Raw genomic sequence first — 26359 nt, forward strand, 5'->3', positions numbered from 1 at the left:
TACAGAAGTTGGTTGGTTGAACTGGAGTTCACAGTCTTTTTCGGCACTGAGGCTACACGAAACTTAAACCTACTGGGTGGGTTTCGAACTACATTCATGAGCTTCCACAGAGAATCAAACCCAGGCCTTCTACGCCAAATACGAGTGCACTAATCTTGTAGCCACGTGGGAGGAAGCTCAACAGAAAAGAAGTAATGTTTTAGGTTTACTAAATCGGCAAATTGCTTGCACCGTTTGACACTGGAATGAATTTAAAAGCATATGCTTATTTTCAAAAACAAACACTCGCCTTTTAAAACAAATTAAGAAGTTATAATTCAAATGTTAACAAATTCAAAACCATTAGCACGAAGGAAAATTGCTGGGTAAGCAAATGATAACACGCAGTCGTTGCAGGGACGCAAGCGATAGTGCAGGGAGCAATATCTATTAGCATGACCTTATTATTACGACTAGTTCTTGCACCCAAGCATTCGACCCGCTGTACACTGTATATTAGAACTGTGCTTAATTAAAAGTTTCAGTTGTTTATATTTAACTTTTTTTTGTTTTCGTTTGCATACGATCACACCAAACTATATTGTAATATTTTGTGTAGGTAGAGTCAATAATGGACCAGGAATCTAGCCCTTCACCGATTTATTTATAAAAATACAAAATAGTCTTTGTTTTACAAAGTTAATATATCACAATCTCCCTTTTATTTATAAAAATACAAAGTATTTGTGTTTTACAAAGTTAATATATCACAATCTCCCTTATGACCTAGGGTGAAGGAAGTAACGTTTCATACGGGAACTCCTTCACTCATGGTAGCCACCGGAGGGTCTAGTAGCGACTCCAGGTTATGGTACTAGGAACCCTCCTCGGCTCATGGCAGCCTCGTGAGATATGGATTGTGTTGAGGAATCCCCTTCGCTTCAGAGCAGCCTCCAGAGATATTAGGACAGGTAGAGCCCCTTAGTCCAGTACGACCTCCAGGGCTGTTGTGGGTAGGCGATCAGTGATCAAATGATGCCTCCTTCCTCTGTGGTTCCTATTTTATAGGCCCTCTTCAAGTGGCTCGTCCTCTTTCGGTTCCCATCGTGTTGATCTTCGTGTCTTCCTGTTCAGTGTATCGTCTGCTTGTTTATAAACGTTAGTACGGGTCGTCTATAAACATGTGCTCGTGTTGTGATGTGGGGATCCTTACAATATTTTCTATGCAATTACCCACAGATACGACATCTATTAGCGCCAGGCAGGTAAGTGATAAACGCACGTAGCGACATGTATTAGCGTATTTGTTTACTACTACGAATTAGCGAGATGCACTGAGACATTTGCCGCTTGTTGTAAAAAACTGTCACTGTATTCCTTTATCTTTCTACAACCATCATTATACATATCTTAAGGCTGCACAACATTCAAGATAGTGTGACGCACAGACTAACATGTTTCTCCTTCATAATTAGGACTGGCAGAATACTCGTTCTTCGCACGGCGAGAATGCATTTCATTTTGGACAGAAAGAGCTGAATTTGGACTTAAACAGAATCGGAAGTGTGACTGTTCATCTTAGCGACCCATGGATTCGGCACTAATATCAGCCATTTTTGATCATTTGTTAAATATCTTCCCCTTCCCTAAGTTGCACTGTAAAAGTCAAATGATAAAACCATCCCAGGCTCGAAATTCATTTATGTTGAAAATTTGATCGAGATCGGTCACGTGGTTCAAGAGTTATTAAGTTCTATTTACTTTTATATATCTCCCCCTCCCTTACGTTGGACAATACAAGTGAAATGATAAAAGCCATTCCAGGCCCGAACCTCATCTTTGTTGAAAATTTAATCGAGATCGGTCAGGTGGTTGAAAAAGTATGAAGTCATAAACATAAAATGAAAATGAAATGAAATCTTTGAGTTTTACGTCCCACGCTTATGCCGGTTAGGCTAAAGGAGACGGTGATGATGAGAGATGAGTGAAATGGTGGAATGAAGAAAGTGGGAGGAAACGGGAGAACCCCGAGAAAACCCACGAGCACGGTGTTTGTCCACCACAAAGTTCACTTGGCGGGGGCTGGGATCGAACCCGGGACCCCAAGCACCAGAGGTGAACGCTCTACCACTGAGCCACCGCGCCCCCCAAGTCATAAACATAGTCACTTTCATTTTTATATATATAGACATAGATTGATGTGAAGGATCGAGATGTTTGTCATTTATTATTAGGATTATTTTTCCTCTACCAAATTCATAACATTAGGTATTGTTATTGGCAGATCACTTGCTACAAACCGAGAAGCTTCAATTTACTACAGTCTTCACCTAATTTCTTCGTCTTAAATTAGCCATTATCAGTTCAGTACCTCTTAATTGCAGCCTCTTATGCACAGCCGTAAAAATCAGCGGCGAAACCCCAAACCCAGAACAAACTGGCGCCGTATCTGCTGTTTGACGCTTACATTACTTATTTAGTCATTACTGAATAGTGACTGTTATTCATTTTCTCGATGTCAAATTTCTACATAATAATATTTCAAATTAATACCAAACTTGTGTTGATCCCATATTCTCACCCATCAACTGTTAAAATATGTTCAAGAAGTAAGAACCATCTTAGACTGACGTGTTTAAATAGTAATAGCCTTCATGATGTGCAGGAGAAGGCCAGCCATTGCTGCAACAAGTAATCCCGAAGAGATAAAGCTTTACAGAACTAATCGGGGAACCATATATAAAAATCAATTCAAGGGATCCCGCTGTTATGGCTTTGGCACGGGAGCAAGTATCAACTTCCATCTCCACATTAACTCGCTGATTGGGAGACCCACAAATACTTTTCTGCACCGAGGTAAAAAAAAAAAAGTTACAGCACTGTTCTGCCTCCTCCCAAGTTGTTCTTTGGCACTACGTACAATACTGTTCTTTTCTCACCTGCAATTCCTAATACTTATTAACTGCCTTTCTATTCGGCCGACTTTATTGTCTCCATCCTTCTCCTCATTCACATTTCGAAAGTCCTTGAGTAATTTTCGTATGGTGTCCGTGTTTCTCCTAAAATACCCCATACGATACATTTAAGGAACCTTTCTCATAATTCTACGATATATCGTAAGCTCCACAAAATACACTTTTTTCTCCCTAAATCCTTCTATCATCATTTCCATATTTCAAGTTCATACTTGATCTAAATAGTTGAATTCACAGTTTTTTTTCTTTCAGTTTTTATGATTTTTAAGCTTTACTGACCGCACAGTACCAATAAAAACTATCCGGTGTGGGATCCAAGGCACGACGCGCTCAGTAAGTTGTAGTGGAATATTAAGCTTGCTCTCGTTCAACCTTACGAGGTCAACTGTCCATACAAGAAACGAGAGAACAGTAAAAAGTTAGAATTTCTTTCAACTTTTATTTTCTTCTAATAAACGTTTTCTATTAATTTAATTTTTTTTTTTTCTAGAGTTTCTAGATTTCGTATCGAAATGCACGACTTATTCCAGGTTTTCACTGCTGGGTGAGCACCCTGCTTATGTTTTTACTAATAATACTACCTTCGCATCAAAAACTAGTCACCTGCTTTATATTTTTTCCTCCTATTCCTATATTTGATATACACCACCTCATTTCATCATCAATGCTTTTCTCTTTTCAACGTTTATTTCATCCCTTCACTGTTTTTCCACATCATGCTTCAGATTCCGAAGCAACTGCAACATGTAAGCCGTGTACACTTACTCATTTTACCTCCTACCGAAACGTCGTCTTCTCTGTATAAACCTTCTTCCCTATTTCCTCTAAACAAATATTAAATAACATAGGTACGAGAACCAGCTGTGTCGAAATTCTCTTCTGTCATTTCTACAACTGCATCCCAATCCACTTTCTTTAGAATTTGTATTAACAACTCTTAGTTCACTCGGTAAAAAGATTTTTCTAAATCAATAAACATAAATTCACTTTTCGTTTTCTATAAACTTCTCACTGGTTAATCTTTATAAAAACGGTATATTGTGCCTTTTCTCCTCCTGCTCCCAAACTGTTCTTCCTCAACTTCCTTCTCTGATTTTCCATACACATTTCTGTTCAGTATTCGTAGAATAACTTTCGCTGCATACGATGAGTGGTTGATAGTTCTCAAGTCCTCTCACGTGTTTTGGAAGTCGATTTCTTAGCCAATATATTACTCACGTGTCCAAGAAATCTTTTGGCCACTCTTCGGTTTCATTCAAGTTCCAAAATTCCTCTCCAAAACTGACAGTTTGTAGATACCTAGGCAAGAAATTTAGTTTCTTTATTTTCATTTTATCCCATTTATCCTTTCTTTTGTAAGTTTTCCTGATGAGTCACATAATACTCCTGAAGAGTCAAAGTAGCGTAGTCTACCTACCAACCGAAGGGCGCGGAATTCATTTCCGATCCTTCTTTTGCTACAAAGGCTATTCCAAAACAATTGTCAGTGGTGCTCGTTGACGTTCGAATTTTTAAACGCTTCCTGGTGTTGTCTGCAAATGCATGCGTCACTGACAAATGTTTTGGGACAGCCTTTGTACAAAGCGACTATAGGTCCACCCGGCCTCTGCAAAATGGCGACCTACAGAAACCTGGGGAACAAAAGCACTGGCAGGTGATTCTGACTATTTCATTTTCAGTGCGTGTCGAAATTGTGAAAATGTGAAGCCTTAACCTCCATATCACTCGTGCATCAAATCATCTTGTCCTGGATCGTTGTGGCTCAGTGATAAAGCGCTCACCTCTGATGCACTGAGTCCTTGGTTCGATCTCGGTTCTCGCTAAGTGGGCTTTCTACTGGATAAATATCGCCCGCGTAGGTCTTCTCGGAGTTCTCCACTATCTTCATTCTATCATTTCACTCATTATCATCACCGTCTTGCTTAGCCTCGGTGTATGATCGTGAAACGTTAAATTTTAAAAAATCATCTGGTCCTGTATAGAGGCTACCTTCTGAAGATGTCAAGCGCATATCTTAGTGAAAATTCGAGAAGTTTCAACTTTGAATTGTAAACCATTCAGGTATGTAAAGTTTTATGATTAGTTACTTTTTCAAGTCCAAAATATACATATATTCGTAAAAACATTAGTCTTCCATATTGTCTCAATGGATGCAAAGACTGGTCGCAAACTCACAAAGCTCATCACAGGGTGATAGTTTCCAGCAACAAAGTCTTGAAGAAAATATTCCCAAAAAGAGTATGTACAGAAATAATCTCTCGAATGTACGTATTAACAGTGATTAGATCAAGATATCTAAGATGCGCCGCTCGTATACAAAATGATACAACTTACACAGTCTTTGTTGGGAAGTGTTTGAGTAGACAATAAGAAAATGAGAGTAAAATAATATTACAATACTGGGAAATAACAAAACACTTCTATGGTGAATCTCCTGGTTCTTTACGTAACAGGTCAGTTTCTTTACTCATCTGTTAAGAAATAAAGTAGAAGACTTAGTATTTTTCTCATATACAGACAGACCTAATTGTTGCTATCCAAAACAACACATAAACTACCTTCAATAGCTATTTTTAAGATGCTCTCAAACAGTCATACCAAAACACTCTAAAGTGTATGATAATTCTTACAAAAATAGTGTCCATTAATATATACGAGGCAGGTCCGTAGCCAGGGAGGGGCTAGAGCGGGCATCTCTAAAAAGGATGTTGTCCAGAAGTTTCAAATTGTTTCAGCAAATCCCAAATAGGAAAATCTTGTAATTTTATTTACTAAATAAAATTGAACCTAGCGCGCATTTACTACTACTAACGAATGAAATTGAACGTGGTGTACATTTCTAACAAAAACAACAGTTATTCTTATTGCTAGATATACTCAATAATCTCCCATGTATTACTTTTCCTCATTCCAAGAGTTTGAAGAATCACAACCATGACAAGCATTCAAGGCATTGGACAATATGATCTTCCAAAAAATATCCATATGAAAATTGACTCGAAAACAGGCTATGTTACATGAATGTGAGTGCCTGGCTTGTGCGTGTGTAACATTGCAGGTAAAATACACTTGTTTTGCCGACTTGACAGTACATGTCCCACATGTACCTGTAATTAACGTGTAAAACATGCAACTTGTCCATGTTCCTTACAGTACAAGGAAAACGCATGTCTGATATATGAAACTGGTATCGAAACTATGATGTCTGGAGAAAACGTACATGCGCGTCTAGAATAGTCAGATACAAAAAAATCAGTGGGGAATTCGGAAGTTTTGTTGATTGTAAAAGCGGTAACAATGCTGTTTTTCACGTGATTTGAATCTTTGCGGGGAACACCCACGAAAATAAATCAATGATTGAAAAATATTTCTAAATAGCAGTTTGCATGGCTCACTTTGTGTTTTCTGAGTGGCTCCGAACTATTTGTTTCACGATTTGTTTACAAATATACGGAATGAAGAGAACGTTTATTCCTTATATGCACTCAGAGAAAAAAATCAAGACGGCAGCAGAACACCGAACCTATTATTTTAAAAAGATTTTGTCAGACACCATTATAATTGCGCGCATTAATAAGTAGCAGAGTGCTTGGCGAATTTCCAGAAGGAAACAAAAACCAGTAAAAAATGAACTACAGGCAAATGTAGCTAGCCAGACGTTTCCAATTACTCTGCTGACTATTATAACGCCATAAACATGAAGCAGGCATCCATCAAGTCATTTTTTGGTGCAAAAGTTATCGAAAATGAAACTAATTCAGAAGCAGGGTCATCTGTATCAACATGTGTTATATTGATACGTGTGTGACATGTGTTCTGTTATGTTAGATGCTGCCTTTTGCTTCCCATGCCGGAAATATCCGTCAAGAAACAGTGATCCCTCATTTGTGCAGAATGGTTTCAGAGAGTGGAAGCATGCCACCGGGAAAAATAAGGGATTTTCTCGTCACGCCGATTCTGAAACTCATAGGCACGCTGTGGCTTGCTACTTGGAGCAACGGAAACGTGAGGACTCGGGCGAAACGGTCGTGAAGAAGGTGTGTAGTGATGTAATTATGAATAATAGGTACTATGTGAAAAGTGTGATGGAAGTTATTCAATTCTTGGCTGCGAATCGGTTGTCGTTTAGGGGAGATTCTGGGTGTGAGCAACTCGGAAAACTAACAAGTGGTTTGTTCTTAAATATGTTTGAAATTAGTATTCGTAAAGATCCGAAATTAGGAGAAATTGTCAAAACTAACCCTGGCAATGCAAGATACACTAGTCCGGATATTCAGAATGAGATAATTCATTTCATGGCAGAATCTGTTAAGAGGAAAATAGTAAATGAAGCAAACGAAAGTACATTTTGTTCATTACTTGCAGATGAAACCAGAGACAAGCAACGAATCGAAGATTTGTCTGTCACAATTAGGTACCTTGTGAATTTTAAAGTGCAAGAAAGATGCGTAGCTATACTGAAGTTGGACAAACAAGACGCTGCCAGCATTAAGAACGCCATTTTAGATTGTTTAAGAAAAGTAGAATTCAAAACCGACACCTTAATAGCACAGTGCTACGATGGAGCACCTGTCATGAGTGGACAGAAAAATGGAGTGCAAGATCTTTTGTCTGAGGATTTGAAGAGGAACATTTTGTTTGTTCACATTTTCAATCACCAATTACATTTAGTTATTTGTAGAGCCATTGACACAATTCCTGAACTGAAAGAGTTCTTTGATATTTATCAACAACTATATTACTTTTTCAGAAAAAGGACGCGTTGCAGCAGATTACGCAGAAAGGAGTTTACAGCGATTGTTGGAACAACGTTGGACTGGACATCTTGACACAGTGACTGTAATTTATGTCGACAGGTTTCACATATTAAGTGCACTGATGGCAATTCAAACTTCCCGTGAAGAACACGCTTCAATGAAAGTACTACATCCAGTTTACTCCATCAGATCTCCGCTAAGACTTTCTGTTTCCTTACTGAGCTCATGTTCAGGGTTCTTGGATATCTAAACCCGACAAACGCACTGCTATAAAGAAAAGATTTGGACAATGATGCCGCTGTGAAGTTAATAGGATCGGTAACGGAACAGCTCAGGTCTTGCCGGCAAGACGAAGGAATATTTGAAAATATCCTTCACGATGCAATGAAGGCATATGCCTTAAACACTTCGATTCAGCAACCATTGAAACGCAAATGCACCCTCCCCAGTCGCTTAGCTTAGCTGATTCGATTGTTGATTTGGAAGGCATAAATTTGGAGAAGGGAAAGGAAGACGAGAAGGAGCTGAAAAGATTATTCTGCGAAGTTCTCGATATCCCCGTCGAAGAAATTCGGAGCAGATTCAGTGAGACAGAGACAGCTGTGATTGGTGCCGTTCATCACTTACTAAGCGAGAAAAGAAATGAAGAAAATTTGAAGCCTCTGTGTGATGTTGTAAAGTACAAAGACCTGCATTGCAAAGTGCTTCAGAATTGCAAAGTGCAGGAAATAGATCTAGCAAATCGACTGATCAATAAGACACCATCTCTGGAAGAGCTCACCAAACAAATTGGAAAATATACCGAGGCTTTCCCGGGCCAAAAGATGCTTACAGAAGCTGCTCTAATTATTCCGTCTTCTACGTCCACGGTCGAAAACTGCTTCTCACATCTGACAGCTCTCCTTCGACTCAACGTCTGTCTATGGGACACGAAAGGAAATCGGACCTCTTCTCCTGGTTTACAACAAAGATATTTTCTGCGTGCACTAGGTCTAGACCAGCTTGTAATTGAATTTACGAAGTGCTCACGTAAACTCCTTTTAATAATTACTTATAAAGGACTGTAAAAAATATTTATTTTACTTATGTCAGAGTTGTTAATTTTTATACATAAAAATATTCCATAATCTACTTGTAATAAAGTATTGTAGTTCCAAAATACTATAATTTAGATAACAGTTAATAAATGTTCCTAAAATAAATTATTATTTTTCACTTTTAGTACTACTTAGTGTATTAAAATATATATTGAATTATATACCATCATTTTAACAAAAAAATGTTAATGATGATATTTGATAGTCGTGGATTTAGTACTGTAATATTTATCAGCATAATAAAGTGTTTCAACTTTCTTATAGATTCCATAAATAATAAATAAATATATAAATGAACACAGACATTGGCAACGGCAAGCGCCTCAATGAACAAAAACTGTATTATATATATATATATATATATATATATATATATATATATATATATATATATATATTAGGAAGAGAAAGAGTTTTTGTGTTCCTTGAGGTCCCTGCCATTGCCCCCTCAGTATTCATCATTGCTCGCCCTAAGCAATCAGGCTGGCTACGGGCCTGATACGAGGGTTGATTAACAAACACTGAGACATTACTGTAGACGTTTGATAGCTGAAAGAGTTGTGTTTCATGTATACTCTCACTAGGGGCAGCATTGTCGTATCAGTAGGTTGGAAGTAATCCGTTGTGTTTCAGACTGCTTCCATTTCGCCTCACAAGGTGCTGTGTATATGCATACAATGGAGGTTACACGAGAAGAACAATATGGAGCAATAAAGTTTTGTTTTTGCTTGAACTATACAGCTTCTGAAACATACGAAAGCAAGCTTACGGTGAAAGTGCATTACCTCGAGCAAGTGTTTCAGTTCAACGAATTTAAAGAAGGACGAGTTTCATGCGTTAAGCAAGGTGGACCGATGTTTCGGCCTCTGCTGTGACAGAAAGAAATATCAATACTGCTGCTGTGATTGTCCGTGAGGATCGAAGGATAACATTACGTAAACTAACTGAAGTGTTGGGAATTCATATGGTAGTGCTTTTTTTCAATAATGCAAGATCACCTCCATATATCCCGTGTTTGTGTCCGTTGGGTACTACAACTGTTGACTCCGGAACAAAAGCCTGTGCGAGTTGATACTTCCCGTGAGGTGCTGCGTTCCTTTGCTGAGAGAGGAGATGAGTTTCTTTAGTCAATTATCACTGGGGATGAAATTTGGTTACATCATTACGATCCAGAGGGTACTCACTTCGAGAACTCTGAAGCGGTGGTGAAGAAGTGTGAGGCGATTCTGAAGGACATATCAAAAATTGGTACGCATCACGTATTCCAGGAATAGCACGTGATGCAGGAACGTTATAATAAGTGCATTCACTCAGGAGGAGACTACTTTGAAAAAGATAATGTGAACATATTGTTTGCGTAATAAACACATGTTTTTTTTAAAAAATCAGTCTCAGTCTTTGTTGATCAGTCCCCACATATATTACATTATCTATTCGCAGTCCTTCCCAGGAAGTTCGCTTGAGGAATTCCTTTAGCACCAGAATATTCTACCATAGAAGGACACATAAAACATGTTGTTTTTTGCAATACTCTTTAACGGGATAGAGTTTTCTCTCATAAATCCAAATCCCCATTTGAAGGCAAAGCCGTTGTATTTGCAGTGCTTCGAACTAGCACACTTATGATTTCCATTGACTACTACAAAGAACGGCTTCCTTCTTCCAGGGCACCTTTCTTCTGGCAACTCTATTGTTTAGATCAATTTTGCACGTGACTCTTCTGTTAGCAGTCTATTGTGACATGGTTCTATTAAGTATCAATATAGCACACGGTTCCCCTCACCCGACATAACAGAAGTGTGTACGTAAATATTCTGTCTATCGAGAGGTTATTATTATTGTGCTTTACGCAACTATAAAAAGCGTTTATTAAAAGTTCTCTCGCAAATATTTTAAAGCATAGGTATACTCATTTCCAAAATGATTGTTGCATTTCTATAACTGTCTTCTTCTAAGAATATAATTTGATAAGGATTTTGCAGGGTACTTTCAATACTGTTACTCTGTGTATAAACGCGAAATGAACATTTGTGGCAGATTTCATAGGAAAAGAATTACAAATACGAAAATTAGAAATGAAAATGAAATGAAATTTTTGAGTTTTACGTCCCATGCTTTTGCCGGTTAGGCTAAAGGAGACGGTGATGATGAGTAATGAATGAAATGGTGGAATGAATTAAGTGGGAGGAAACGGGAGAACCCCGAGAAAACCCACGCACACGGTGTTTGTCCACCACAAAGTTCACTTGGCGGGAGCAGGGTTTGAAGCCGAGACCCCTAGCACCAGAGGTGAACGCTCTACCACTGAGCCACCGCGGCCCCAAATACGAAAATTAGAGTAAGTAAAACAAAATGTTGCTAAATGGACAAGAAAGTTTTATTTTCGTTTTATTGTTCTTATTTACTGCTCTTTTGACATGAAATCTGCCACATACATGTCTTTGTCGATTATACACATACTAACATTATAAGAAATACCGGTCGAAATCGTTATTAAATTATATTCCTACAACATATTTATAGTCATGCGACAATAATTTTGGACATGAGTGTACCCAGTTTTTTCTTTTCTTTTTTTCTATTTTTTTAAACTGCTAACTCATTTTCCATTAGGAGGGAAGGGGAGACAGGCCTCCCAGCAGAACATCGATGAAATATAGGACAGTTTGGTTTATACAATAAAATATTATGCTCTGAAGCACAGAAAAATATAAATGTATTGTAAGAAAAAGCCAACCTTCACCCCAATAGGCAACTGGAAACAAGATTTAGAATAATACAGAATAAGAGTATATATAAGCTTTTACTTTTTAAACTTAGTAGACCTATTGTATTGTTCTGGAAAAAAGAATTTGAAATAGATGACCTGATTCACTGATTAAAAGAAAAATTCTTGTAGTCCGAGTTGCCCTTACCTTTCCCTCGATCTACCACTACTATACTTAAACATTTTTACTTTTTTACTTTTACAAGGGCGCGTGGGAACCCTGCATATTATGTACAGCAATATTAGAAGGCGTTGGGATATGTTAGTGAATGCCAACACACCGCAATGCCTACCCAATACTGCTGCACACACTGCTGAAAGAAAATGCTAACACAGCTTGCGTTACAATAAACTTGCGTTGAGCATGGCTAGGTTCCTCAGCTAAGCTTCACTGGGGAAAAATAAGCTCCTAGGAAAACAAAGAAAGAAAAAAAAGAGTGAACATGGAGGATAGGAAAAAGCAAATTTAAAAACATATTGTAGTGAGGATTAGTGACTACTCTCTCAGAAAAAGATCCTAACACACGTTTAGAATATTGCTAATATGTAGCGATTTAAATCATCACTGGAACTGTCCTTGGCTTGTATTTTTAATAATTCAATCACTGAAAAATATAGGAAATAAAGGACAAGATTCAAATGTAGGACAAATATACACAAATTTCCAAACTATAGGAAAAAATAGGAATATAGGACAGCTGGGAGCCCTGGAGAGAGTATGGTGGCTCAATATTAGAGCGTTCACCTCTCGTTCGATTACTGAGCATATGAGTTTTCGATGGACAACATCGTGTCCTTGCGTTTGAAACAAATGGTCTACTCTTCCGAATTTTATATCACAACATTAGCGCCATTGTAAAATAGTATTTCGCGTAAACTTTTCCAGCAGTCCAAGGGCTCATGGAAAACTTTCTGCAAACTACTCTTAACAGTGGTGTTAGTGTTCCGCTACAATAAAATTCGAAGGGCTACTGAATAATCTTTTCAGTATTTACATAATCTTTGATTATTTAAGCGTATTCGCTTATTTTTCATAGAAGTTTGAAGAAGTAATTTTGTATGAGAAGTGAAAATTTCTCATCAACACCTTCAGGTGATGATTTTTCATTATTTCAAATGTAGTTTACCGAAACAATGCATCAAGCGACTTCATTTGGTTTTGAGGATATTCTTGCATGGTTGTACATTTCTCCAAGGGCGCCAATCCAAACTGGGACACCGAGAACGTGTCCTCCCCAATATTTGCAAAACTGTTTTCGTCTCCTCTAATATTTCAAGTATCTTAGGTTACCTATGGCCCAAAAGAGGCTTAACCATGTAACAGTTTGCAACGTCCACGAAACAATGTTGAACATAGTGGATATAAAAAAGTAGCACAAAAGTTTGTTTCCAATTGGTGAAAAAAGACAGTCAGTTTTTGGCCCTATGAAAGTGGAAATGAAGTAAACTCTAAAACAACAGATTGTTTTTGTTTAGACAGTAAGTTTAGTTTAGCTAAATAATAATAATAATAATCAACTAATATTTTAACTATACATTGTTGAGCCTTATTTACATTAGCTGTAGGCTTCTATGCCTAAAGCCAGATCTTATTAGTCCTGAGTATTCACTTCACATTACCTATTATCATTATTTTGTCTCTGACATACATTTGGTATCATTAAATTTAATTAAAATTGTAAAACAAGGTTGAATTTCATTATTTGAATAAACAAACTCTAAAGTGTGTGCGTGTTTTTTTCTTTGAAATATATTTTTAAAAATGTACGGACTATTTTATTTTCTATTTTCCGGAGGAGCATCCCTGGACCCGTCGCTTTCTTGTGTATTCCATAGACCCCAGTCCCACCGGTAGTCTGCCCCCCCCCCCCCCCCAAGTTTAGAGATGAGACAAACCAATCATTAGATTTCATCGGGCTGAATAAAATATTTGATGAATGTAATTCTTCACGCACAGTTTTCGAGAAAAGGATTTCTTTTAAACTTAAGTGTAAAATTATTGCTTTCTTTTTTTTTTTTAGATAACCACTAGCTCTATCTATTGAAGTAACATATCATCGGGAAGCTGGATATCTGCTCAACAAAACGAGACCACAATCATGAGAATCGATTAACGGAGTGTCAAGTTAAAGCAAGAAAAATCATTGTATCTATTTCACCTCGTCACAAACTCCCAATGTAACAGAGCTAATATTAAGTGTTGTTTCAAGCTAGGTAAAAACATTTACACAAACATTGGAAATGATGAAACAAGTCTATGATGATGAGTGCTTATTTCGTACACGTGTGTTCGAGTAGTAAACACAATTTCGGGATGGTCGTGAGTTCTTGGAAGACGACCTAAAGCCAGGCAGACCGAAAAACAAAAATCACGATGAGCTGATAGAACGTTCGTGAAATGATCGCCCATGATGCGAATTCGACTGTAATGTGGATGGCTGAGGAATTAAATACGACGAAAGAAACGATTCATGAAATTTTGACAAATTGTGTATTACACGACAATGCACCATGTCACAGAATCGTCGCAGTTCGTGACTACTTGGCTTTAAAAAAAAAAAAATCAGTTTCCATATCCTCCGTATTCACCTGATTTATCGCCGTGTAACTATTTCCTATTTTCAAAATTAAAATTGGCCATGAAAGGAACATTTTATGACAATGTAACACCGTCCAGTCTGCCGTAACGAGTGTCATTGAAGCGATTCCGAAAAGGGGCAATAAAAACTCTATCCTACGGCATTGGTTGAACGTGCCTAGCGGTATATTGATGCGAAAGGGATGTATTTTGAATAGAAAGAACAACAGTTGATAAAAATACCTAATTCGTTTTGATTAATATTAAAAGTTCCGTTATTTTCCGACATACTGTGTAAATATACCCTTATCAAAATTTTTCATTATACCAAAAAGCAAGACAACAATCAGAATTTCTCAAGTGGACCCAGCAAAAACCTTTTTAGTTGTATGTATTTATTTTGGTGCGTTGAATAAATGGGCATACGCGATGAAGCAAGCCTGGAATTTATAATCGCGCAAAAATGGTCTGAACAATTTGGAGCACTTTTGTCAACAAATTAGTCCCTCAACCTTGAATAACTTACATATATTTATTTCGGCGCAGAGGACGGATGATGAAGTGGTGTGTATGTATATATAACAAAATTTAAATGATTTTATAAGTATTCATTTCTGTGCCGGAAACAAAGGAGACACGTGACTGATGAGGCTTAAAACTCAAATTCAACCATATCATGCAAAAACTGTTCGACTGATTTTTACACATTCTTGATTCAAGAAAGAGTAGACCTTCGCTCATCAAAATAAACATTAACACTTCCCTGGCCCACTTAATACACCAACGTGCACTTCATGAAGGATGAACGGTAGGTTATTTCTCTGCAAAAATTCATGACTTATATGCCTGAATTCCATAACAGAAATAAGCTGTACCACGCTAAAGGTGATTCAACGCCACAAGAATCAAATACTACCTATTTTGTTAATGTGCTTCCATTATTTTGACAACTTCTGTACTTTATACAGCGCACAATGACCACAACGAAACTATCTTTTCCCCCATTAGAAATTATAATTAAAAATCAATTGTATTAATTTCATGTAAATCTTGATGCCCTCCTCACTGATAAACAATGCATAATCATTTTATCATGCAACTGTTGGAAGAGTACATTTGTATGTTTCAAAGTGTTCAAGTATTTGTCATGCTGATAGGTAGCATTTCAATTCTGCCGACGTAGGTAGCCTATGTGCGTGGTTAGTTACAAACCAGACCTACCAGAAGAACGCTGCGTTTTGTAGAAATTTCTTACTGACAACGCAATTTGAAATTTCTAAAGGCAGAATGGAGACAGTCAAACGCACATATATAGAAGCAATTTCATGAAAAAGGATCCAGACGTGGATGTGGTCAATTAAATTAACCATTATGAAAGTAATCAACAGTTTTTGAGTGACTGTAAGTGTTAGTGGTAAGAAGAAAATAAACACCCCACGTCTTAATGGGTGAAAGATCATGGCAGCACTACAACATTCTCCAACTAAGCGTTTACGTAAAATGACCGTACTACAGATACCGTAAAGAAAAGAAGGCAACAAAGAAATTAGGTCTTCTTACATATTGTAGCCATTGTGTTTTCAAGCTCAAACCGGACTTTTCGAACAAATTTCCTACTGCAGGTAGGACTGGCTACACTTGTGAGTCTCGTAACAGGCCTGTTGGATAGTGTTTTCTTAGTGATGATATGTCAACAGCTAAAACAACAGATATTGACCATCAGACATCCTTCATGTATTATACGAAATGTCGTTCTACTCGCTCAAAGTAGGTATGTAGTATACATTTTCATGGCAAATAGTGAGGTCAGTTCTTTTTGAGTGATTCTCAACACACCACATCAGATGTACCAGAACATAAATATGCATTTTGCTACACTTCTTGAAGCAAATGAACGTTATTGTTACCTGCAACAAGACGAAACGATCTCTGATACAATTTAGTACCTTCAAGGAATGTTTGTTGATCGTCTGACTTCAAGAGATTTGATTGCTTCCCAGATCACCTGATTTATCTTTTCTTTCTTTCTTTAGGGATACCTCAAGGATTGTGTAAATCGACATAATTCACGGAGCATAGGAGATCTGAAGCAGAGTATTACAGCAGAGATCATATCTATCAACTGTGTGCTCCTACGTAAGGTGGCATCCAAGATAAAGAAGGCTCGCAGCAGTCCTGAAGCTGAACATGGACAATCCGTACATCTACCAGAAATGTCATTTTGTTTGTATCTCTTTTTCCTATTGAACACACGACGAATGCCAAGTTTGTAAGAAATTGATCTCTAGTTATTTAAAATAAGTAAATAATAATAAATAAATAAAACTTGGTTTATTGTTGTGTATGTTTAGTTCCCTCCAACTCTTCTACCATCATTCTCTCTTATACTTCTTCAGACCTCTTATACCTTCCATTTTCCATTCAGTATTCGCTCGCAAAGCAGATGGGATGCTATTACACGATACGTAAATTAAAATTCTTGGATGCTTTCATCCTTCTTTCAAATCTGATTTAGACAAACTTACTTAAGGTTAGTTTAAAGGGACAAGTTTTGCCGATAGGTGTCACTGCAGTCTTCGCGTCTTTCTCATGTATTTTTTACCTTTCAAGAAAATTCACGATTTCTCTTACAAATTTCAGCCTGCAGACTTCAAATTTTTAGAGAAGGAAGTTCATAACCTATCGAAGGCAACAATCCGTGCCGATTTTTTATTTAGAATTTTCTTCATTGTTGAAATGACTTGATTGTTGAAATGAATATCCGAACCTTTAACAACATAACTGTTTCAACAATGAAGAAAATTCTAAATAAAAAATCGGCACGGACTGTTGCCTTCGATAGGTTATGAACTTTCTTCTCTAAAAATTTGAAGTCTGTAGGTTCAAATTTGAAAGAGAAATTGTAAATTTTCGTGAAAGGTAAAAAAATACATGAGTAAGATACGAAGACTAGTGACATCTCTTGGCAAAACTTGTCCCTTTACACCATCCTTAAATAGCACAACATAGACAGCCTGGCAATTTATTCCTCGCAGTCTCCTATGCCTTTTATTATTATTCAAACGGTTATATTCATTATCTGAACACTTATGATTGCTGTACCATATAGCTTTTTTCCACAAGATGCAACTCACAAATCTTTCCTAGTGAGTTTCGAAAATAAAGAGTGATAGTGACTTGGGGGTCTGTATCAAATCGTGCAGTTTGCCCAAAACGTATGAAACGATCCAGTTGAACTTCATATACAGGAAAACTTGAGATGTAACTTTATGTTCTATATTTTCATAGCTCTAGTTGACAACAATAAACCTTCTGGTAGACCGAATGGCATCACATAAGTTAGTCTTGTGCAGGGTTCCAGGTCCTGGTTTAGCCGAGACAGTCCCGAATTTACATCATCTGTCACCTTGTCCGAAGAAATTGTGCGGAATTTCAAATGTCTCATTTGCATACAAAACATCACTTACATCACTCGTTCGATATTTAATAATAATAATAATAATAATAATAATAATAATAATAATAATAATAATAATAATAATAATAATAATAATAATAATAATAATAATAATATAATAATAATAATAATAATAATAATAATAATAATAATAATAATAATAATAATATAATGTTATTTTATTAGCATTATATTATTATTATTATTATTATTATTATTATTATTATTATTATTATTATTATTATTATTATTATTATTATTATTATTATTAAAATGGCCCAAGAAGTAACTCTCATAGATGTAGCAGTACTATTGACTCAACATACTACAACACTCAGTATGAAAATAAGCAAATATAAAGACCTAGCTGATAAAATCAAAAAGTTATGGAAATGTCAGAAAGTCACTGTAAGACCAATCATTATCTCAACTACAGCAATTGTCCCTAAAAGCACTGTGACACAATAAACGCAAAACATATCCTAACAAAACTACAAAAATCAGTAATACTAGACACGTGTCCTATGGTCAGAAAGTTCTTTGGAGGACAACAACTCTTCAAATAATCTGCATTGAATTCGTCAGATTACTACGCTGAAGCCGGTTTAAACCGAGATACTGCAGCAATAATAATAATAATCACCATCATCGTCGTTTTATTATTCACCGTTACTTAGCTGATAATCTACTCTGTCACTCAACGGGTGAGTCTTTATTTCTGTTAGTTGAGAAAAGAGCCAAAGCATAAATTTGAATATGCTGTAAATTTTCATAGTATTCCGGTTTTTTAGACTAGAAATATGGATTCTGTCTTGTGTGAAAAATGTGATGTATCACATATTGTGTTCTCGTCTAAACGCTGCCTTTCCCTTTTACATATCTGAGGGCTTTTCAATTGTATTAATCATATTAACCATCAATACAAGTTGTAAAGAAAAAAATATGTTACTTACTCTCCATAACTGCACCGTCGTTTCGAAACTGGCAATTCGAGCTCCAAGGATTTTCTTTTCCGAGAAGAAGTCTTGTTTTTTGCTAACGGCGGTGACGCCACTGTTTTCACTGGTGACTGTTTTTTCATTTTATTATACGGTATCACAGTATAACGATCACTCTGAGTCAATGTTTTTGAAACCAAATCCGCCTGGTCACGTTGGTTTAACGCAACAAACGCTGATGTTTCATTTATCCACGAAATGTACACTGCACCTGCAAAAGAAAGAAGACGCATTAAGAACACACATACACCAACGCTAACAAATTATACATTTACTTAAAATAATAATAATAATAATAATAATAATAAACTACGAAGCTTAATAAATTGTATTTCCTAACTTACGGATTATAAAACTAAACTTTAGAGGGAAAAAAGCTCTGATAGCTGATGAGGATAGAGGTCCACGGATTTGTGTGTATATCCAAAGCTGTATATTTGCCCCGCTGATTGATTTGGAGTTTAGCGTCTCATTCATCATCATGGCTAGATGAGACGTGAACCTTATGGCCTACCGTGGGATCCGAACAACATGAGATCCCACCAGAATCGAATTCGGATCTTTTGCGCCTTAACTCCTTGAATCCAAGCCCTGTAGATAGAGTGCAGAAACGCACAACATGCTAAGCAAAGAGCATTAGGTAGCAAATAGTGCAAGCAAATCATCAACCACATTGGTTGCTAATACCATAATTGTTTTAAAATTCTTGCAATTAAAATTTGAGTCTTCTGTAGTCTTGTTAGAGTGTTGGACTCATCGTTCTACTGCTTTTGTGATACAAAGTACACAAGAACAAAAACACACGTCTCATAAATAGCAGGGGTTCGTACTCTCAGCAATAGATGGCATAACGATTGTGCTTTGCTCATTGTTTGTAAAGGTCACGTGCTCTAATGTCGTCACAGGAACACGTAGACTTCGGTCCTCCCCAACTAGAGTCATTCGTACGTTTTCGTGGCCATTACCTTGCAAGAATATTTCCTCTTCAGCCGTACGTAGTAGTAGTCAAGCGATTAACCATACAGTACAAGGGAGTTCTATAATTCTCCCGTACCAATGAATAAGATCTGTCAAATTAGGAAGTACATTTCGTATTTCAACAACTTAAAACGTAACATTACAAATTTATTTTTGGCAAGAAAACATTCACCATTTCACAGCACCGTTGTTAAATTACTCGCAATATTTCAGGTGAACTTCGCCCGGCCACTAAAACAAATAAAGTACGTAAAATTGATATTCAACCACATATGCGGAACCTGGGAAAAGATTGACGTGCAAATTCGTCATGTACATATCACTCTTAAGATAAAATATCGTTTAATATAATACTATCTATGAATGAAATGACAGGACTTTAAGAATATGCACGGCTCAAGATTCTTAAAAATTATAATTTTATTTCACAACACACAATTAACACACATAAAATGGAGATTGGTTACTGAGATGTGGGTCTAAACTTCACATGAATCAATGTAAGTATCTGTATACAAGGTTTTCATGGCCTTCAAATCAAATTAATAAGGTTAAAACTTGAAATTAACTACACAACAATGAAATTACAAGGAAAATTAATGTAAGCAAATGCATAAAAGGCGATCGTTACAGATACAATGAAACAAAATTAAGAGACTAAATACTTCTGATACCAATATTTATATATTTTCAAACTTGTCCTTTTATAACTAACCTACCTAGTCTTTTCATAAATACTGTTCCAACTTTTGAAATGAAATGAAATGAAATCTTTAAGTTTTACGTGCCATGGTTATGCCGGTTAGGCTAAAGGAGACGGGAGAACCTCGAGAAAACCCACGAGCACGGTATTTGTCCACCACAAAGTCCACACAGCGCGAGCTGGGATCGAACCAGGGACCCCAAGCACCGGAGGTGAACGCTCTGCCACTGAGCCACCGCGCCCCCTTGTTCCAACTTTTGAGGGTGGCTATACTTCCGTCCGTACAAGCGAGCGACGTCAAGAGCGATATCGTATATAGTGAGTCATTGCTGGACGAGCTGAAGAATTAAGATAGAATGGGGCAAGTATGAAAATCGTATGGCCGTGATAGCGTGCACAAGGGAGGCAAATCACCAGGGGAGATTTTCAAAACCCTCCAGAAGCTGCAAATTAGAAAAAAAAATCGTTTAGCGCACTATCCAGCGCTTTGCTGAGACTGGAACTGTGAAAGATCGCCAGTGGCAAGGAAGATCACGCACATACAAACACCGGAGCTTGTGAAAACAGTGGCGGCACGCGTCCGACAAAATCCAGTTAAAAAAAAAAGTTAGTTATGGCTCGTGAGCTAAAGACATCGAAAATGTTTATCACTAGCACGTTAAGCAGTGATCTGGGACTCCATGCTTACAAACAACAAACGGACATCTGATAAATGAATTGAAGCGCCAGAGGCTTCTAAAAGCAAAGCGCTTACATAAGCGTTATGCAGCAAATGGACACAGTCGAAAACTTTTCACTGATGGAAAGATTTTCACTGTTGAGGAGACTTTCAATGCCCAAATGCTACCACTTCATCTGGCCGAACAGAGATAATCCACCAAAAAATACCTACCAGAAGAGTATATCTTCAAAAGTTCACAAACTGATACATTTTAACTATATTCAACTTGTTTAGTTAATATGAACACACACACATATTTATTATATAAAACTTATTTTAATTAATTTCAGATTTTATTCTATTGTCATTCTCTACTAATGAGTAATATACTTACCAAATGGACTAAACAACTGAGTCAGGTCATAGGTTTTCCATTCTTTCGGAAACGTCACATGGAACACATGATCTCTTGGTGGCGAAGCTAAGAAAACAAAATAAAAATCACGAATTATATCCTGAAAAACAAACAGTATATAAACATTTTCAGTATTTTTTTAGATTTCGATCGAGACTTAAATTCGGGAACAATAATAACTATTCCGTCACTTTAAGATTCAAAACAATCCACCATTACCGATACTGTCTCATGAACTTTATGAATAAGTATTATTTCAAAGTTTCTATCAAACACTTTTGATCATTTTATATTTTCGTAATTTGTAATGCTTTCTACATCATTGTGTTTAAAATTATATTTCATTGTTACTAAAGGGTTATTCAAAAAGCGCGCCGGTTTTGGATCGTCTGGCAAATTTTTGTTTCTCGGTTGCCGACATTGTTTTGTATTGGTGCTCTACCCACAAACATTCCGATTGTCGCCTTAATCTGAATTTCTCGCATTTCTTCAGTCTGTGTCTAGCCATGGAACAGTTTACTATAACGCAACGTGTGCTAATTGTGCAAACTTTTTATCAGAACAGAGAAAGTTATGTAGCAACTGTCAGGCGACTTCGTGCGGTTCTAGAGCGAAGTGAGCCACCGAATGAATCAACAGTTCGCAGACCTATGAAAAAAGTTCATTAAAACGGCTCAACAGTGAAGATTAAAAGTCCTGGGCATAGTTGGTCGTCCTGAGCAAAACATTGCGGTGGTTCGTGACAGTGTGGCTGTTAGGGAGGCAGTCATAGCGAATTTCACGAACAGAGTTATTGCATGCCAGCGCAGTAAAGGGGTCATATGATGTCCGACGTTATTCACCATACCTGAAATCGGAATGTGTAATGAACGTGTTTATGGATTTTGTTAGTGTGCTTTTGAAAAAATAAAGTTCATAATTTGATGTAACAAAACCGGCGCATTTTTTTGAATAACCCTATACATTTAATATTCTGCAAAAATTAAAAGACGCCGTTTGTATTCACATGCTGTATTTTGGAATAACGCTGTCCCATACACTTAATACAACACTGAACTTCATGCCGTTATATGCAGACAGCAACGTTCAACTGAGGTTTGCGTGGTAGCGAGGCTTCCCAACGCCATTATTCCTATATTCTACAAAGGAATTCATAACCTCTTAATTCAAGCAACTCTTCATTGCTCACCAATGGTAGAACCTAAACTGTTCACATTGAAATGTACTAAATCGAAACAAATTACTCGTTCAAACTGTCATTTTGGAAACTTTGCTTCGAAATTATACGTATCGGTATATAATGTGTACTTACGATCTTTTCCGTCGAGATCAATATATGGAATGTCCTGTACTCTCAGGAGAAACAATCTAAAAAAGAAATTACAATAATCAGGACTGGCAAGCAGACAATACTAATTCGTTAAAATATTAATGATAATTTCTCCTGATTCTGCAGTGAAGAAAACAATGTTTATATTTTCTTCACATTTCATCAGAACGTTTAGAAGTAAAAAAAAAAAATGCATATCAGTCAAATTAGGTTTAATAAAAGACAGCTGAAATAAAGCAGAATGAATCCAGCAATAAATAAATTTGTTGGAAACCATGAGCATAGTCTTGCATTGCTTTTACCTGTTAGATTTTTTTTTTTTTTTTTTTTTTTTTTTTTACTCAAGGAAAATCGTTGGTGCCAACCACAAAACTTCAGCAACAACATTTTCTCATTAGTACATTCCATCTACACAGAGAAGCCAGAAACAACTTACTCTGACTATGATTCAGATATGTTGGCGCTCTGAAATTTCACATAACTGTAGATGATTATAAAAATTTATATCATTACAGATTCTGTTAAACTGGAGTTAGAGCCCTAAGAGTAGAGGTCAGCATCATGTTAAAATTAACCTTCAAGTACAATCAAGTTCTTACACATCTTCAAAGGAAACTGAATGAACGAATGAAGAGATGTCACTTGAGTATGGTCAGAAATCTTCATCATATGACACTATCAAACAATGGAAGAGAGAATTTACATGACTCAAAACAAGCACATTCATACACAGCCGCAGAATCAAACATGATGGGAAAAACTGCAACAGCTAATACATGAGGATTGACGTGTGACGATTAATTTCTCAGATATGGAGGTGAACATTAGCAGTAAGTCAGTTTACAAAGTACAATATATAAGCAAAGAAATTGCAAAATGTCTTCACAGGTTGTTGAAACCTTCCCAAAACAATAGCAACGCAATTTGGAATGTGACCGAAACATTTTGGGTCTCTATACCACATGGATGAACAGGAAATGAAACAGATTAATGACTATAACACACAAAGAGTGAAAAAGTGACCGACTGGGCGGGGACTCGAACCCGGGACCTCCAGCATACCGTACGGAAGCGGTACAACCTACGTGGTACGAGTGGAGAGCACTGATCTCGAAGGTGGCTGTTCTGGGAAGCGGACTGGGTGCAGTGGTTAACCCATTCGGCACGGTATGCCGAAGGTCTTACTTTTATTACTGCACAAACCCATATCATAATATTCCGTAAATCTTTTAATATATACTGAATTATTAATAAAAGTCACATACGTATCGAGTTTACCACCTTTTCAAATTCTTATTATTACAAATTCATAACCTACTCTAATCTTCGTAATCAGAAAAATATTAACAGAATAAACTACATTTCATCTTCTTCAAACAAATCGACAACATGGCGCTAAACATAATGTCTTATTTGTCAACCTTAATTACAAAATCCCCAGCCACAGTATATATTTGCATCCTCCTCCACCTCCATAAGTGATAAGGCCCGGAATGACACAGAAGTAAATTGATAAAGAACAGAAATGAAAAATGAAATGAAATCTTTGAGTTTTACGTCCTACGGTTATGCCGGTTAGGCTAAAGGAGACGGTGATGATGAGTAATGAATGAAATGGTGGAATGAAGAAAGTGGGAGAACCCCGAGAAAACCCACGCACACGGTGTTTGTCCACCACAAAGTTCACTTGGTGGGGACTGGGATTGAACCCGGGACCCCAAGCACCAGAGGTGAACGCTCTACCACTGAGCCACCGCGGCCTCTGATAAAGAACAGAAAAAAGTATATGATCTATGGAGAGACCACTATTGAATAGGAGATAAGTTGATAACAACGATGTCACAAAATATAACTTGAGTGCTGAAAGCTAATAGAGTCCGTCATGTTCAATAGCCTGAATATACAGAAGTAAAAAAAAGATTCTTACTTGTTAATAAAAGGCTTTATTAAGGGCGACTCTGACAAGTTTTTAGTATGCTTCACAGCCGTCTGATACGTTTCTGCAACGAAAAGAAAAAATGAAAATATGCATTAATATAATGTAAGATCCAATATGTTTTATGTCACGAACGTAAAAATCGAATTACCAGTTCTTACAATGTGAAAGCCTAATGCTGGTGACAATTATTCAGAGCTTAATGTTTTTTTAACGAAACCTTAAATTCAAATTGGCATAAAATAAGATTAATCTTTAGGAACGTCTATAAGTTTTTATTTAGAGATGCACAAAAGTGGACGGCCTAAAAGCCATCAGACCTATAATTGAGTACAGAATGACTTATTCGACAAATTAAAAATATAGTCAAACTTAGAATAATAATATAATGATAAATTGTTCTCTCTCCTACCGTGGCCGATGCCATTAGTATACAAGCTTTCAAGTGTTTTCGAGCGCATTTTGTACTATTTCCGAATTCAAATTGATTCCACAACTGCGTGTGTGTTATACATGAAGTAAGATCTCTTGTATGAAACCCCGGTGATGAAATGTAGAATATGTTTAAGAAGATTAAAAGGTGTATAAACAAGCCATCTGGCTAGTATTTACAGCTTTTGTGAATGGGATTGAAGGGCAAAGCGTCCAAATGAAACCAAATATTTCAGTTTAACGTCCCACGATTATACCCTTTAGGCCAGTGGTTCTCAAACTTATTATTATCGCGACCCACATTAAATATTAAAAAGTACTTTGTGGCCCACCTACTTTTATGGTGGTGTTTCAAACCAATTAAATTTTGTAAATCATATTTCTAATTTTTTTCATATAAAGGTAACACAGAGCTAACACTATTTTCAACGCAATGCCCTACCCCGTGACAGATTTTGACTCAGCCATTCTCTTTCCATCTTAACCCAGTATCTCTATTGACTGTACAGCAGGGCAGGGTTCTGAGTAACCACTTACTCTTCACCTCATTAACAAACGTTTTCAATTTTCATTTCCTAAATGGCGCTTACTTTACAACATAGGTTTCTGCATCAAAATAAAATTTTCACAATTAAAAGGAAAAACTTCTCGCGACCCACCAAAGAAACGGCCCGCGACTGCTTTAGGCTGAGAGAGATGGGTGATTAAGGTAAGTGAATGATAATGAAAGAATCGGTGGAATGAGTAGGTGGGAGGAAACGAGAGTAACCCGAGAAAACCCACGGACACTATGTTATCCACCATGAACTTACTTGGCCGAGGATCGAACCGCGAACCTCACGTATCAGAGGTAAGCGCTCTATCACTGAGCCACCGAACCCCCGGCAAAGCGTCCAGATTTAGGTTTTACTTTATATTTAACACAATATTATATCACCATCTAAGACAACCTAATGCAACTTGTTATTAATGGCTTTAATTGTATTTAAACTTCCATTCCATTTGTACTGCTCATTCTAACTTTAAAACTATGTAACTTCCAAATAAAATGTGATCAAAGCACTTATTGCTAATAATCTCTGTTAGTTTCGTCAACATATAGACATTATACAGGGTGGCCCAAAAGTAGGTATACACGCCTGTATTGATCAAATATAACATTCAAGCTTATAGGTTTATTTGCTTCATAGGTGCCGACTTTGGGGGGGGGGGGGGAAGGACACTCTTAGCTCCACCAATATTTAAAGGTGGGGTCCTCGCCCTCCCAATAAAATCCAGTCGAGGAAGATTTAACAA

The 26359-nt window shown here is 36.9% G+C and overlaps 1 protein-coding gene across 2 annotated transcripts in view; it reads right to left on the reverse strand.

Annotated features, from left to right (window-relative positions):
- Positions 1-26359, reverse strand: part of LOC145664788 (poly(A)-specific ribonuclease PARN-like) — a 324400-nt gene that overhangs the window by 229689 nt on the left and 68352 nt on the right. For both annotated transcript variants that reach the window (XM_081731744.1, XM_081731745.1), the window contains exons 9-12: positions 24623-24695; positions 22678-22733; positions 21345-21431; positions 18564-18819 (exon numbers count right to left, since the gene is read on the reverse strand). In XM_081731744.1, the coding sequence (XP_081587870.1) occupies positions 18564-18819; positions 21345-21431; positions 22678-22733; positions 24623-24695 (472 nt within the window). The remainder of the gene's footprint in view (positions 1-18563; positions 18820-21344; positions 21432-22677; positions 22734-24622; positions 24696-26359) is intronic.

This window comes from Thermobia domestica, chromosome 11, assembly GCF_964235325.1.
Source record: "Thermobia domestica chromosome 11, izTheDome1.hap1.1, whole genome shotgun sequence".
Classification (NCBI taxonomy): domain Eukaryota; kingdom Metazoa; phylum Arthropoda; class Insecta; order Zygentoma; family Lepismatidae; genus Thermobia; species Thermobia domestica.